The sequence below is a fragment of the Simochromis diagramma genome, unplaced genomic scaffold (assembly GCF_900408965.1).
Source record: "Simochromis diagramma unplaced genomic scaffold, fSimDia1.1 OVJJ01000361.1, whole genome shotgun sequence".
NCBI lineage: Eukaryota > Metazoa > Chordata > Actinopteri > Cichliformes > Cichlidae > Simochromis > Simochromis diagramma.
In genome coordinates this window covers 3,549,973-3,565,865 of record NW_024386860.1, presented here as the reverse complement: position 1 = coordinate 3,565,865, position 15,893 = coordinate 3,549,973, and the positions used below count along the sequence as shown (strand labels likewise).

The window sequence follows — 15,893 nt, the reverse complement described above, 5'->3', positions numbered from 1 at the left end:
TTACATTTCTATCTTCCCTGACTCTAAACGTCGTATGACCTACTTATAAAATACACTGTCCTTTCCCACAATGCTTCTGCAACACACAGTCTGTCAGTCCTACACCCTAAAGAATGAATTTCAAGCACTAGTGTGTGCCTGTGTGAGCTGAACTGTTATTTGCATCCATCCTGCAGAGACAGTGGGTGCTATTCTTCTGTCTGGAACAAGGGTGGGTGTCTGTGGAGTTGCATGGGGCTATTTACCCCTACTCACACACTTATCTTTGTCCTGAGAGGCACTATGCAAGCTACCAGCCCTCTGTCCGGAAGGCTGGTAATTGATTAGATCATTATGGTCCTAATTCTTATCCCAGGGTCTGTGTATGTAAGTTATTTATTTCAGCAGGCACACATAAACATCAAGACTTCTCTTATTTAGTTGTGCAGCAAGCTAGCGTGGTAACCACAGTTTCCTCTGTCTCAACGGAAGACGAGTAACAGTCACAGGTGCATGTAAAAAGGCGGCAGTAAGTAGATAGCCTCTTCATGAAAAACAAAACTGTAAGTAGCTGCATTTTTTTAAATGATTTTATACATTTATGTGTGCTTCCCTTTGTTTTAAAATTTGTAATAAAAAGGCTTTTTGTTCCCACAAACAGCTTGTTCTGTGAGAACAAAAATTATCAGCAATCGCAGATATTTTTCCCTTTAGTCAGCATTACAAACCCACTGACTCTCACCAAGTGTGTGTGTGTGGAGTCAAGCTCTGTTTTGTTGAACAGATGACATATGAGATGTGTTCTTATGGCAATATTTATCCCTGCTAGTATTCCTGGCTCTTTGTAATCTCTGGACCCAATTAAAGGTGCTCTGTTATTATGTATTTTGATACCTGCTCAGCCCAGATGATTGGACTCGGGTTTGCCTGAGGTGGGGTGACATTACGGGCCTTGTTTTAGGAAATGTCATGCTTGTACTGTTTCACACAATATCGAAACTGTATCTCATCTCCCTGAAGCTATAAAAGATGTTCATATCAAATGATTAGTGGGGTGTGTGTGTAAACGTGTGTGTGTGCATTCCCTATCGAGGCGTTTGAAGGGTGACACATTGAACCTCAGTCAGGAATGTTACCCTGTGAGAATAAGGAAAAGAGGGAGAGAACAACAATAGGAGGGGGAGGAGAGAGAAAGACAGAGAGACACAGGGAGGAAGAAAAGGAGAGAGGACAAACCAGTGTGGCAGGTTTGCGTCACTGTACACACTCTATCATGCAAAGCTGATGGAAAGAGAAGCAGACAAAGAGTGAGAGAAGGGCAGTCAGGAGCGAGGAGCTGATGTCATTACATGGCGATGTCTTCATTACGAATCCGAGTTAACACAATGACCCAGGACGAGTACAGAAAACACACTTAAAGGAGGTAAGATACCTTTTTTGTGAATATAGGAGCGGACTTTTAGTTGGCTAATTTGTAACTGTGTAATTGAGTAAATGTGTGTATTTTCATTTGATGTGAGGGTGCAATTGTTTCCTTCTTTCGGTTCAAAGGGGAGTTTAAAGTGAATGACTATGTGTTGCCCTGCTTACGAAGATGGGGCAAAATATAACAGGTGTTTCTGTAAACTGACTCTCAGGCTCACCTGCACTGGAAAACACCTCCAGTGACTGTCTGGAAGTGCCATGCTTTAGCCTAAACTAAACAAAGCACTGCATACTGTAAATCTACTCTTATGATATATAATTACAGGAAACCATCAGCTTGCAGAATTTATCCTTAATGACATTATGAATGATTAGATCTTCATTCAGACTTGATTAGCGATCAAAGATGGTTATCATTGTTTTCATGGGCTGTACACACAGATAACCATGATGAGTCATTACCCCTCAGTGATGTTATCTGCAGCCTGTATTTAAATCAAAGTAAATCTGTGCTCTTATGACCGTTCGATTCGAACAAGCTGCTGTCTCTCTTTGACCACGAGACTGATACATGCTGCAGAGACTGGCACTTGATACATTGCTTTTGCTGAGTGGATTGCTGTTAGGTGAGTTTTACCAGTTTTTGGTTCAGGTTTAGCTGATGCTGACAGGTAACTTCAAGTATGTTGCCTATGTAAACATGGTGTCTCATACGTGTGTACAGCAGAGAACACTATCTGAGTCATACTGTTCGGTGAGTCAGGGAGAGGACAGCAAGAACATGTTGCAAAGTGAGCTTGGTGGCAGAGGTTTAGTTTTGATCTAATTTCTTAACATTTGTTAATGCTTTCTACCCGTATCAGTCTCCACATTTTATGTTTCCTGTCCTCTAACACTGTGAGATATTGTTGACCATTCCAAGTGGCCAAAGTGACCACAATCCACATCTCTACATTCCAGTCCAATCCATTCTGAGAATAAAATTTTGTGCATTTTTATGCTTGGCAGGCAATGGGAGCTGTTCAGTGAGGTCGAGCTGGGGAACTGGAGTCTCCTGTGGTCAAAACAAGAAGAAGAGCCAGTGGAGTCACCACTTCCAGGCCGCAAACCAGAGCACAATTAGGAATATCAAACTACTGCACTGAGTATGTCTGTCTGTGGAAGAATCTAATGAGAGGATTGTAACTGTGACACTATTTGTTTTTTACACGCCCAAAACGCGAGCCTCCTAGATGAACCGCTTCCAGAGTGCAATCTAAAAGACAGTCGCTTGGACTCCCAGAAAATATCAAGTTCACTTTTCCGCTCTTTTTTTGGGATCTGGCATTTGACAGGAGGTCATTAACTTTGTTTACTCTCAGACAATGGACTCGTCTCTGCTGCCCGCTTCACAGAATGAGTATGGCAAGCAGAGGACAGGGGTGAAATTCACCGTCCGCTCAGCTAACTCTCCCACATACAGTCTCTCTCGCAGCTCAGGTGTCAGGAAACGGGAGGGCATAGGAGAAGTTGCAGAAAGAGAACGATATAGGAAACACACCAACACAAACGGTACAAATAAGGATGACGACACAGTCACTGGATGTGAAACCAGGACTAGGAGTGGCAGCAGTGTCAGCACAAACAGAACGATCCCAGAGTTTGGCACTGACAGAAGAGAAAACCCTGCATTTGAAAGCCAGGGAAGATCGGCGTGGAGGGGATCCAACCTTACAAGCAGAAGTAAGAGTTTAGATTTCAAAACAGGCGCTAGAAAACCTGATCCCAATACCATAGCTGACTTTTCTCAGCTGTCCAACAACAATAAGGGGGACACCAGTAAATATGCTGGAGCTTTGGAGGGAAGGAGGACACAAATTGAAGGCAGCGTCATGGACAGGATTTCATCACTACAGGCCTTTAATTCTGTAGGTGTAAGTAATCTTCAAGAGAGAAGCGAGCTTTTGGAAAGGGGCAGTAGGGGTAAGACTCTCCCTACCAGGTTAAGATCCCTGTCTGGATCTAACTATAGTTACACAGAGACATCTGCTTCATTGGGGCCCAAAAGTGGCCAAAGTATAATGGAGCGGATAGAGAAACTCTTTGGACCTACTGGTTTTGGTAAAACGGATGACTACAAAAATAGGGATTCCTCTAATAACTCTGAATCATCAACAGAATCCCTCATTTCACAGCAGCAAAAGCCTCATGAGAAGACAGCAGGGGGCACCTTCCCTATGAGTTTCTTCTCGAAGGACAGCAATAGTGCGGTGAAAAGTGGACTTTCACTCTGGACACAAAAAGATGCCAATGCCTCAGGGTTTGAGACTTCATTTTCATCTGGGGCAAGCATAAGAGATAGCTCACCAGGAGGGTGGATGCAGGGAAGGTATTCAGAGGAAAGTGGAGTTAATTGGGGCAAGGGTTTTATGGAAACAGGTACAAGGTCCCTGGATAGAGCCAGGAGTAGGTCCAGTATAGCTGCACAGATTAGATCTGCAAGGGCAAACGCACAGCCAAAAACTTTGTTAGAAGAGACACCAGATTCTTTCAGAGAGTCATCTGAATTCAGAGACAAAAGCAAAGATGATAGCTCTGCAAACAACGGAGAGGAAAACAGAAAAACTAATGTAATAAGTGGGATGTTGAGAGACAGGACTAGAAGTGTTGATGGACCAGATCAAATAGCAGAATTGAAGGGTGGCAATGCTTATGAGGATGTATTTGAGACGAATCCACAGAAAACCAATGTGAAAACAGCAGAGAGAAAGAAGGCTCTGTCTGTCTCCTCAGCAGCCAGTGTTAGAAAGAAGATCAACCAGTTTGAGGCTCTGACACAGCGAACTCAGAGTTTTGCAACAGGCCAAGTCCAAATACCCAGACGTACCTTTTCTGTACCAGCACAAGCCAGCAGGGGACATGAAGGAGTGAAGAAGAGCGGGTCTGCAAAAGAAATAAATGAGCTAAGGAAAAAGTGGGCAGGACTCCAAGAAGAAGGGGAGGCACAAGATAAAAGTGAAGACAAAAAGATGGGAACAGTAAACAAGGTTTGGCCTGACAGAAATTTATCAGTGGATGAAATTGGACTAAGAATAGAGAAGGAACAGACAGGACTAAATGACTTGGATCAGAAAAGAAAAATAGACTCTACTGACGATTTAAAATTTTCCGGACTCAAGACTACCCAAGAAATGCCTCACGAAAGTGACAGAGCTGTAAGTGGAAAGCTTGGCACAGACGAGATAGATTTCTCCAAAGCCTCAAGCCCTGAAGAGCCAAGTGAGAGACACATGACAGCCAGCAGTACACCAACCCCACTACCACCCTGTGACCCTTCACACAAGGAAAGGTCACACTCTGATATTACTTCACCAGTTAGTGATGATGAACAGACTCCAACAAACAGCCCTAGCTATTTACTGACTACTTCACCTGTGGCACAGCTGGGGGATGTCACTCCCACTGCCGACAGTGACAACAAAAGCCCTCCCGTCTTCACATGTCCAGCAAAAGATCCAGACTCTTCTCCTCGTGCTCTTCCCACATCTTCTAACAACAACCTTCAAGATGTCATCTCCCCAGACATCCAAACAACACCCCAGAAAGGCAAGAAACGGTTATTGGACCTGAATGCTTGGATAGCTGGTTTGAACCCAGATTTGAAAGTCTTTAGTGATGATGAGGATGTTGATGATGATGAAAGCACCCAAAAAGATGATGATTCAAACTATGATTCAGACTCAGGGGAGTCCTCAGTTACCATCACCAGCAATATGAGTCAGTCAGATCGCAGGAGCTTCTCTGTCACGTGCGTACCGTGCTTGTTTATTTCTGGTTTAATGGAGTTGCTCATTGAAGCAGATAATTAGTTTTACCCCTAAAACATTTTATTTTCCTTCTTGTAGTCTTTCGGACCTGTGTAACTTTGCTGGAGCTGACTACGATTTAGAGAATGACAGCGATGACTGGCAGTCAACAAACCGGCGTACCGCTTCAATGAGCTCAGATATGTCAGCGTTTTCCTGTGTGTCTGTGATGCCCACTGAGGAGCTCGACAAGCTTGTAGAGGAAGTGAGGAACCTGGGGGACGATGCCCTGCAGGTAAAAACAGCATGAAGTTAAAACCTTTCGAAAGGTTTCAATGATCAGTTGTTTGATATTTTTGCGGCTGTGGTTGCGGTGGTCAGTTCACTGGTCCAGTAACCTCCATCTAGATAAGGCTTTCCCCAGGCATTACATGTAATGTTAATATTGCTACAGCTGTTGCAGCTGACCAGGTCATGTACCGACTGAATTGAGTTTAAAAAGGACAAAAAATGTTCAACTCTGAGCACCTGAGGCCCAATATACCAAGAACATTTTGTGTATTTTGACATCCTTTTGTTTCCCTCAGGACTATGATGATGTGCAGGTAGTGGTTCTCCATAAAGACGTGGGAGTCGGACTAGGCTTCAGTTTGGCAGGAGGCGTGGACCAAAACAAGCCCATCACTGTGAGAAAATTCTACTTCCTGCTTCGACTTGGCAAATATTCAAATGTGTGTCTGCAGTATTTTTATGTTTTTTCTTCTTCTTTTCTTTTGTCCTCTGCTCAGGTTCACAAAGTATTTCACTCAGGTGTTGCAGCCAAGCAAGGCTCTATAAAGGAAGGTGACCAGGTTTTATCCATCAATGGCACAGCACTATCTGGGAGTGCCCACTGGGAAGCCTTGAGGGTTTTAAGAAGGGCAAAGGCGAAGGATATGGTGGTTGTGGTGGTGAGGAGGGGGGACATCATAGACAGCTCTAAGAAAGGAGAAGAGGGAAATAGTCGGGGACAAACACCGGAACAGTATGAGACAGGTCAGTATTAGAGGTAATGCTTTAACAAAGATCTGATAATGACGTTCCTAATCTTGAACTGAAAATGAGATACTTTATTTGTGTTTTCCCCTCCTCTTAGGTCAAACAGTGTTTGTGCAACTGCAGAAAAACAGCCGGGATCTGGGCTTCAGTCTGGAGGGAGGTGAAGGCTCCAGTCTGGGAAACAGACCACTCACCGTCCAGAAAATCTTCCAAGGTAAAAACCAAACCTCTGCCCAAAGTCATGCATGAAACTCTGCCCCAAGTCATGCATGTTAGGGTCACTGGCCTTCAAAAATTGATCACAGGTAATGATAGTTATCACTCTCTGTGTGTTAGACTGACTGGCAACCTGTGCAGGGTCTACTCCATCTCTTGCCTTGTGACAGGAGGGAGAAGGTCCAACTCCAGCAGAAGAAAAGCACTCACAATAGAGCATGACCATATATAGGGTTATATTGTTACACAATTTGACTGTTAAAACTTTGGCTGTTCATATTAGAATTAACTAACTAATTTACTGAATTGTCGTGTATTTTGTATTTAAAGTCAAAATAATATTTTTTTTACATTGGCTGTAGTGTAAGAAATGCAGTATTTCCTCTTGACATGAGTTGTAGAATAAATACAATAGATGAAAACAATACAGAAATACTCAAATACCTTAAAGTTATACAGTACTTGGTGATGTGGTGCATTATTTCTTCATAACTAAAGAAAACAGCATCATAAAGAACCATCTAAGATTCAGTCCTAAATATTATATGTTTACTATATGAACTTTTATGGCAGCATAAAGTTAAAATTTGACATTAATGTAGATTTTCGGCTATTTATTTAATTTAGTTCATTTTTATTTATATAGGGCCAAATCACAATAACAGTCATCTTAAGATCCTTGTTATACATTGTAAGTTAAACATTTTACAATAATACAGAGAAACCGCAGACAATTATAGCAGACGACCTTCTATGAGCAAGTACTTGGGGACAGCCGGAAAGAAAAACTTCCTTTTAACAGGAAGAAACCTCCAGCAGAACAGGTGTCAGGGAGAGGCAGATATCCGCCTGGTTGGGGATGATGGGAGGGAGAATGTTCCCATTCAGAGAAACCATTATTGATTACTTGTTTTCCCTCTTTCCACCCTCAGGAGGTCCTGTTGACATGGTATATCCCGGTGATGAGGTCCTAGAAGTCCAAGGGACAAGCGTGGTGGGGATGAGGCGCTTAGAAGCCTGGACTTTGATCAGAGCACTTCCTCCTGGGCCTGTGGATGTGGTGCTACGTCGCTCCCATAAGCATCCAGAAACATGAAGATTAAGGAAGCAGTTTACTCCTTGGAAGATTAAGGGGATGGACCAAAAACATAAACGCTATCTATGAGAGGCTGTATCTCCTTCAGTGGGCAAGAACTTGAAATCTGGACATGATATAGTTAAAAATGCGTTTATGTACAGGCAGTATAATAACTATAATATCCTAAAGAAAAAGAAAAATAAGCTTGGAGACCAGGTCAAGGGTGTATATTTTTCTTACATGCTCTTTTTTAACAGGATTACATCTACCTCAAGGCCTGGCAAACCTTTTTATCAGCCGAATCATTGAGTAATTGTGGCTCCTACATGCATCAAATCAACCAACATTTGTAACAGATAGATTGATCAGTTCAAAACAGATCATTTGGTACCTGTAAGTGAAAAACTATGTTGTACTATACTGTTAATAGTTAATAACTTTTCCATTGAGACTTTATATTTGTTTTTAATAAAAGCTAACAAATTGATGTTTGTTATTCTTACAACCAGCAGAGGGAGTAATTCGTCTTCATTTAGATCGGGGTTAAAGGTATCTTTCCTTTTAAACATTAATAAAAGTGAACACACGATAATACCTAATCCCTATGTGACTTTTACAGCCTTCCATCAGTAAGTCAAGGTTTCTGTTTTGGAGAGATTTCTCAGATAATTTGATAAGAAAAAGTTAACACAATAATCTCTCATGGCAGTTATATGTTTTATATCGTATCAAATCCTCATCCCATGTTACTGCCTTGATCACTCTGGATATTATCAGCAGTAATACAGCAAATATTTAGCTTACACAATCTTCTGAGAGTCCAGAGTTCAGTGACACAGGTTACAGTGACATGCATAGCAGCGATGATGAGAGGGGCTTCTATCGTCAGCAATTTGTGCTTTTATTGTGGAAATCCGTGATAGACTAATTTAATATATTTGACAATCCATTCCCAATCCTGCTAAATAACCATTTGACATATTTTGGAGACCGATTGTTCAAAACAAATAAATAAATAAAAATTATTTAGCCGTCATTTCATGCTAACTGATAATGTTCCCTTTAACGATACTTGGTTTTCTTGTATATCAACACACTTAGAAACTTGCTTTAGCTGCATGTAAACACGAAGCTTTCTTCTCCAAAAGAATATTCCTCATTACTTTACGTTCGTGCACAAAGCATATTTATATTTTTTGTTTGTTTTTAATTTTTATGGTATTTCTAAAGGTTAAAAGCCAAATTAAAGCAGTGCTTCAGTACACCTACACAGAAGCGACTTTTATCTGCTCCCTTAATTCACGTGGAGTCGCCACAGCGGGCAGCTTCGCTTAATTTGGTCGCTTTATTCAGGTTGGATGCCTTTTTACCAACCCACTAAAAGAGTCGAGCCTCGAGGAGCTTTCCTTTGTTAGGGAAATGCGTAAAACACTATTCACACACACACACTTTGTCATAAAACTATCTCGGCGGCTTCTTCCGAGTAGTCAACAGGTATCTGTATTAAGTAATATCTCTTGGCTTTATGGTGTCTGTTTATGTATCAGTCTTTACCAGCTGGGCCAATTACGCTCACTGCGCTGGCCAATCGTGAGGTGAGACGACCGAGTAAACGAGTAGTGTTTGTCCAGCTGTGAATAGAGAGCTGTAGGTAGAGGGTAGGGGGGGGCGGTGGGATACAGTGACAGAAGCACTCAGTTGCCACTGTGCTCAGCGGGGTGAGATAAGTGGAGGTCTTTCATTTCACTCCGGCTATGTTGAAGCTACGTGCAATGAGGGTGAGGTGTCCCCTCGTGCGAGAGTGCATGGCCGAATTTTTGGGAACTTTCGTCTTAATGGTGAGTGACTTTGAGTTGGATTGTAATTTTCAAAATCAAGAGGAGAAAATGAATCAATCAAACGGGTTTTTAAAAAAAAAAAAAAAAAAAAAAAAATCAAAGCTGGAAAACAGCTTAGAGAAAGAAGAGTTGAAATGTGTATATGCATATCCCAAACCCTGGACAATTTTTCCAGATCCAGTCTAAGAATTATCCTTTAATTTTTCAGGTTTATTATTTTTTAATTTTCTAAATTTATGCGTAAAACGTGTAAGTAGCTTGAGTTTGATTTTATACCCTCACATTGACTGAATGTTTACGGAATCAAACAACTCTGGAAAAAATGAAACTACATAATAGCATCAGATTAAAATATTTTTTTGCCACTGTATCGGATGATTTGGGTTATTTTGCAGGCACAGGACCTGAGCACCTACAGTCACTGAGTAGATCACAAGGTCCTGTGTATACCAAAGTATTCTAGAGTCAAATGTGAGGCCACCTGCTCAACAGTTCAAGCAAAAGGGCAATGATCCCAGCACAGCAGCAAATCTACAGCAGAATGACTGAAAATCAAAATGATCAACATGCTGCAATTTCAAGTCAAAGTGCAGACCTCAAGCTGTTGCGAGACCTTAAGAGAGCTGTGCATAAAAAATACCCACAAATCACAATGAGCTGAAGCAATATTTTAAAGGCTGGGGGAAAAAATCCTCCACAATGATGTGGGAGACTCATAAACTGATGACTAATAGTCATGGAAAATTATTACTTCAAGTTATTGCTGATAAAGCTGGCTCACAAGCTACTGAAAGACTGGGAGCTTTCAGTTTTACACAGTACTGCAGAACCTGTTCTGTGAAAACTTGTCACATGACTTTACATCTATCACTAAAACTAAGGCTGAAGCCAGGTGAAGGTAATTTTCTTTAAAATAAAATAAAAAATTGCTTCCTAGAATGGGATTTATAAGGTGTTCTCAGTCTTATCTCTCTCAAGCATGTTTGTTTTCTGTAGGAATCAAAGTCAGCTCTGCAAGACATAAATGAACTAATCTGAAAAATGTAGGCGTATGAAGTTAGATACATAAATTGATGTAATGCATTTAAAGAAAGCACAATCCATATGAGTTGAAATTAATGACCCTTAATTGTGCCACATGTCTAAAACAGCTTTCACCTGACTGCAGAATCTCTACTGAGATTTTATTGGGAACTTTGCCTGGAGTTAGAACAGATTACAATAATTTATGCTTGTATATCAAATATTAAAAAGATTAAAATTAAGAAAAAGATCCAAAAAATATTAAAAAGAAGTAATATTTGCAGCTTACGTAATTTTCTACATAAATCTTCTCATCTGTGGTGAGATCACAATGTAACAGCCATACTGTCCCTTACATGGTCATTCAGATAACACGGGTCATTACAAAGTCTAAAGAGGAGGGCATTAAATTACACTTTAACAAGAACAAATTTGTCTCTGTTTATCAATAAGTTAGTCAAGAAAGATATACTGAAATTTGCTCATGTGCTTTCCTCTACGTCTATTTAAGTTAGCTTTGATGTCGGGATTTTTAGCTGTGGAAAATCTCGTTTCTTTGTTCACCTGAGTTTTGCAGTAACTTCTGACTTCTCATGCACCTTCCACCTTCTCTGTCCTCTTTATCTGCAACAAAGCTCTTTGGCTGCGCTGCTGCTGCACAAGTAAAAACCAGCAATGAGACTAAAGGCCAGTTTCTATCTGGCAACATGGCCTTCTCTGTGGGAGTTATGTCAGCCATGTATCTCACCAAGGGCATCTCAGGTAAGAATTTAAAGATATCCATAATGGGCACTAACATTTTTTTTTTTTTTTTTTTTTTTACATAGTATTACATTTAAACTCATTACAATATGCTCTGCACAGTCTAAAATCCCTCAGGTAATTATGACTTTTATTGCAGTTATTACATGAGTACACAAAATTTATCACCAGAGCTCTTTACAAATAAGATAATAATAAATTATCTACTTTCTTTTGCAAAGTGTTTGCTTTGGCTCATACCTATGACAATCCACTGTTATATAATAACACAGATAATCAGAGACACGATCACCTGCCAGTGTGTCTAATTACCTTCATTTTTAACTTTCACCTTCCTGTATCCTTCTCCAAATATGTACCCTACATCCCTGCAGGTGCCCATCTGAACCCAGCGGTGACCCTGAGTTTCTGTGTTTTGGGGAAGGTGTCCTGGTCGAGGCTCGTGCCCTATTCCCTCTCCCAGGTGGTGGGGGCTTTCGTGGCGTCGGGGGTTGTCTATCTCGTCTACTATGGTTTGTCTTTTTAATTTTTGTGACATATAAATAAAAAAATTAGTTTGTTTTGTTTCCTGCAACACCTCTGTTTCGGTCGCAGATGCCTTAATGACTTTTAGTGGAGGAGTATTGACTGTGTACGGCAGGAATGAGACTGCCTCGATATTTGCCACATACCCCTCTGACTACCTTTCTGTGGGCAGAAGTTTCTTTGACCAAGTGAGTATAATTATTAACAGGATTGGATCTTTTAGCAGCTGCTCCCGTACCCAACGTAATGAGTTGACATTTCATTAGGTAGTGGGCACCGGCATGTTGCTGTTGTGTATCCTGGGTTTGGAGGAAAAGAGGAACACCCCGGCTCCCTCTGAGCTGGTTCCTGTTGTAGTGGCAGCTGTCGTTCTGGGGATCTCCATTTCAATGTCGGCTAACTGTGGTGCTGCCATAAATCCTGCTCGGGACCTGGGGCCTCGCCTCTTTACCCTAGCTGCAGGCTGGGGGACTGAGGTCTTCACGTAAGTATCTTATCTGCTTAAGTTATTGGTTTTATTGAAACTTTGTTTATGTCTTAATTTCACAAAAGTATGTCAAAGATTGTTGGACAATGGAAGAGTTATCCTGAGGGTTTTTCCATGAAAAAGCTGTTTTCTCTTTATAATCTTATGATCCTGTGTGACCTGTGTGGTTCCACAAATGCTCAGTGCACAGTGTCTTAAACACTTAAAGCTGCGTTTTAACACTATGGGCAGAAAAACAGCAAAACAGGCCAAGAGAAACACAAATTTAACATAAGATCAACATGTAAGGCTTTTATTAAACAGACCAAGAGGAATTCATCTCATCTGAGTTGAGTTTATAGCTTCTTGATTAATTATTATCAGGCCTTTCAGCTTATTGTTCAGCTGTATCCGAAATAACAGATTGTTTTTGTTACTGATCGCAGTAACGTGATTACCCTTTCAAGTAACGAGTAAAGGAAGGGATTACTATTGCAAAAAAGGAATTAGATTACTGTTACTTTCCCATAAGCACGCTGCGTTACTAGACCGTGATTTTTTTTTTTTTTTTTTTTCCCGAGAGTGTCTCATGACAATGATGGAAGCGCGTGCGATGTTCGTGGTAACGGACGTGTGCAGATCAATGATCAACCATGGATAATATATAGAGGGTGGAAGCACTGACATTACTTTGAGTTTGATTACGTAAAAAGTGAGAAAAACATTAGCGTACGCTGTATGATGCGTGGGAAGAAAACTTCTTTTTACAGCGAACCCCCCTAAACTTCTGAGCAAGTACCCTAGCACGCTGCCACGGGAATGTGAAATTCACAGATAAACCCCCAGATCCTCCCACTGGCATGACCGCTATGGCACCGGGCAAACCCCCGCCTGCTCCGCTCCTGCTAAACAGGTTAAAATAGATTTAAGAGCAACAGGACGACGGAGTCTTTGATTTTATTTATTTTCTGCTATGTTTTACTTGCATCTCTTTGAAAGAGTGAGTGTAAACACAAAAAATAGTTTTATTTATATGCTGGAATATGCAGAAAATAGGTTTAAATGTTAAACAAATTTCTTCAAGTCAAAGACTGTTGCATATAATTTAATTTTTTCTAGATGCAATGTGCATAAAGTTAAAAGATTAAAACAATTTTTATAAAGAGACTTTCATTTGATTACATTTTATATGATGGAGTCTGCAGAAAAAACTAGAATTGGGCTGAAAGGCCTATTGCTTTATTACTTTTTCAGGTTGTTTATCATGTTTTTCAAAAAGTAACTAATTAATTCTGAAAATAAGTAATCATTAAAGTAACGGGATTACTTTTTTGGAGAAGTAATCCCTAATTACTTTTTCAAGTAACTTGAACAACACTGCTGATGGCTGCAGACAGATTAATCGGACCTGGTTTTCTATGAAATGATCTTGATGGAAGGTGTTGACCTACAAAACAAAAACTGCTGATCTTAGACTAAAGAACTCTGAGTGAAGTTTGATATTTAAATATTTAATATGCTACTCTCTGGGTTTTTTTCACTGTGATAAATTCTTCTATCGAAGTAAAACCTGTTAAAAATAATGAATCTGCACTCTTTAACCGTGATGTCCTGCTGCTCTTTGTTCTGCAGGTGTTACAACTACTGGTTCTGGGTACCATTGGTGGCTCCGCTTGTTGGAGGCGTTTTTGGTAGTTTGATGTATCTCATCTTTATCGACTGGCAGCTGCCTGACCCAAACGAACTTGAGAGGATTTCCACCATCAGTGAAAAACTTGCAAAAAAGGAGATAAGAGATAAGGAGTTAAAGGCTGTGAATTTTTAAAGTTTAACGCTGAAACTACTTTTCTACTGTTAGAAAAAACAAAAAGGAATATCTTCTTTCAAATGATGTAGCTGTTTGCTCCTTAAACACAGCCAGCAGATGTGTGTGTCAGTCATAAGATAAAGCTGTTTGTTTACAATGAAATGTGTGTTTAGTATAATAATCACTGTGTGTCCTTTTTTTGACTTTGTAGCTGGGAAAACTGCTAGCATGTTCACCTCTTTGTAAATCAGATATAGAGGACTGTGTAGATTTAAACAGTGAAATCCATCTTGGTCCACTGGCTGGTCTATTTTACTCCCCTCTGTTGTTTTAACGCATTCACATTCTGGCATTTCAGCCTGCAAAGATTTCACTTTTATAGAAAACAACACCAAAAATTCATGCTTAGCTATGACTTAATATTTGTGAAAAGGTTTTACTTTTATTTTTTTTCCGTTATGTTTTATTCCCCTGGTTTATGGTTTTTTTTTTTTTGTTTAACCCGCATCTTGTTTCCCCTTGATGATAATTATGAATTTTATACATTAGTCTGTCAAGAGATGCATGTAGTGCAGTGTTTTTAGGTTTCATATTTATCTATGGGGGGGGGGGAGGGGGGAGAGAGAGGGAGAGAGAGAGAGAGAGAGAGAGAGAGAGAGAGAGAGAGAGAATTATTTTATGTAAATTGAACAAATTATTCTCATTTGTATCTAGGAGGACATTAGAGGAAAAAGCATGACCTTCAAGGTCTGTGCTGCTTCTCCATTTCATTTTGTTCTGTTGTGTATTAATTATGCTACCTCAGTACTGATGGCATTAAAAACAACCCTCATTCCCAAGACATGTTGGGATTCTGTGCAAAATGAATAGAGTGCAATGATTTGTAAATCTTGTAACTGGAAGTTTGCTGCTCTCTGTTGTGTGATTGGCAGAGAAGTCTTGAAAGCACACTGAGGAGGGCAAGGCAGCTCTCATCTGTGGAAGCTCCAAGAGACGATGGACTCGCTCTGGCACGAGTGAGTTTGTGCTACAGTAAAGGACTTTTAGAGCTGGATCAAATGATGACAAGTGTTTATTTTATATTTTTTTAACATGTGTCTTTGGGCATTTGGGTGGTGAGATTAAGGGTTTGGTTGTTTGTTAAGATTTAAAAAATTAAACTGACGTCCGTTTCAAATGTTTTTTTTTTTTCCTTTTAAACATGTTTTGCGGCGCTCATTGAAGTGACTTGTCTTTTTAATTTTCTTTCTTTTTTGAGTTGTACTAAAAAAAACTCGGATTGCTAATTGTGAGGACAAATTAACTTTTTTCTCTGACACTTGTCTTTCCCTAAATCTGCTACAGGTGACTCATATCTTTAATTCTTGGCAGGACTGACTGAGACCCAACTTGCTTGCAGTGTATGTACCCACATGTGAATGAATTAAACTGACTATTGGCAGCAGTGCGGTGGAATGTTTTAACTTATTTTGGAGGGTGTCGTTTTTGTTTTTGTTTTTTTTCTTTTCTGGGGGGCGGGATATCATCGGAGAAGATGGTTTGTTTTTTTGCGGGCGTTTATTTGAAGTAAATGTCACTTTTAAAATAATTTGGTTTTAATTTAGTTCAGTGGACTCACAATAATGCTTACAACCTCATGTAACTAATTGGTTTAAATGGAAAGAGGTCAGTAACTTGAGTGATATATAAAAAGAGCATCTTGGAGAATTTCTTAGGAGCAAAGTTGGGCAGAGATTTACCAACCTGCAAAAAAATTAATTTGTGGAACAATTTCAGAATAATGCTCCACTTCAGGTTTTTATTTGTAATATCAAAAAAATCCAGAGAAACCTCTGCCTAAGAGTGTGTCACAGTATGCGGCAGCACACTGTACGAATTTGCGAAGAGGACCCAAAATGCAGACATCAAGGAACGTGGACAAAACTTGAATGTTAACAGAAAGTCAGCTGTT

General features: G+C 40.1%; 2 protein-coding genes across 4 annotated transcripts; both read left to right on the top strand.

Moving 5' to 3' along the window:
• Positions 1 to 261: 261 nt before the first annotated feature.
• On the top strand, positions 262 to 8,008 carry si:dkey-92i15.4 (serine-rich adhesin for platelets). 3 transcript variants are annotated; one of them, XM_040029759.1, is made up of 7 exons: positions 262 to 542; positions 2,413 to 5,191; positions 5,289 to 5,484; positions 5,777 to 5,875; positions 5,978 to 6,224; positions 6,325 to 6,441; positions 7,376 to 7,539. In XM_040029759.1, exons 2-7 carry the CDS (start codon positions 2,769 to 2,771, stop codon positions 7,537 to 7,539), a joined length of 3,246 nt encoding a protein of 1,081 aa, XP_039885693.1. In that variant the 5' UTR covers positions 262 to 542; positions 2,413 to 2,768. The 3 variants fall into 3 exon arrangements, with proteins under 3 accessions (XP_039885693.1, XP_039885694.1, XP_039885692.1); XM_040029760.1 differs by lacking the exons at positions 262 to 542; positions 7,376 to 7,539 and adding exons at positions 571 to 1,402; positions 6,564 to 6,635; XM_040029758.1 differs by lacking the exon at positions 262 to 542 and adding an exon at positions 572 to 1,402 and having other exon boundaries at positions 7,376 to 8,008.
• A 1,036-nt stretch (positions 8,009 to 9,044) lies between these two features.
• Positions 9,045 to 14,055, top strand: aqp10a (aquaporin 10a). The gene is made up of 6 exons (XM_040029764.1): positions 9,045 to 9,359; positions 11,018 to 11,144; positions 11,519 to 11,656; positions 11,739 to 11,857; positions 11,936 to 12,153; positions 13,768 to 14,055. The coding sequence occupies exons 1-6, from the start codon at positions 9,276 to 9,278 to the stop codon at positions 13,958 to 13,960; spliced, it is 879 nt and encodes a 292-aa protein (XP_039885698.1). The 5' UTR covers positions 9,045 to 9,275; the 3' UTR covers positions 13,961 to 14,055.
• Positions 14,056 to 15,893: the final 1,838 nt, after the last annotated feature.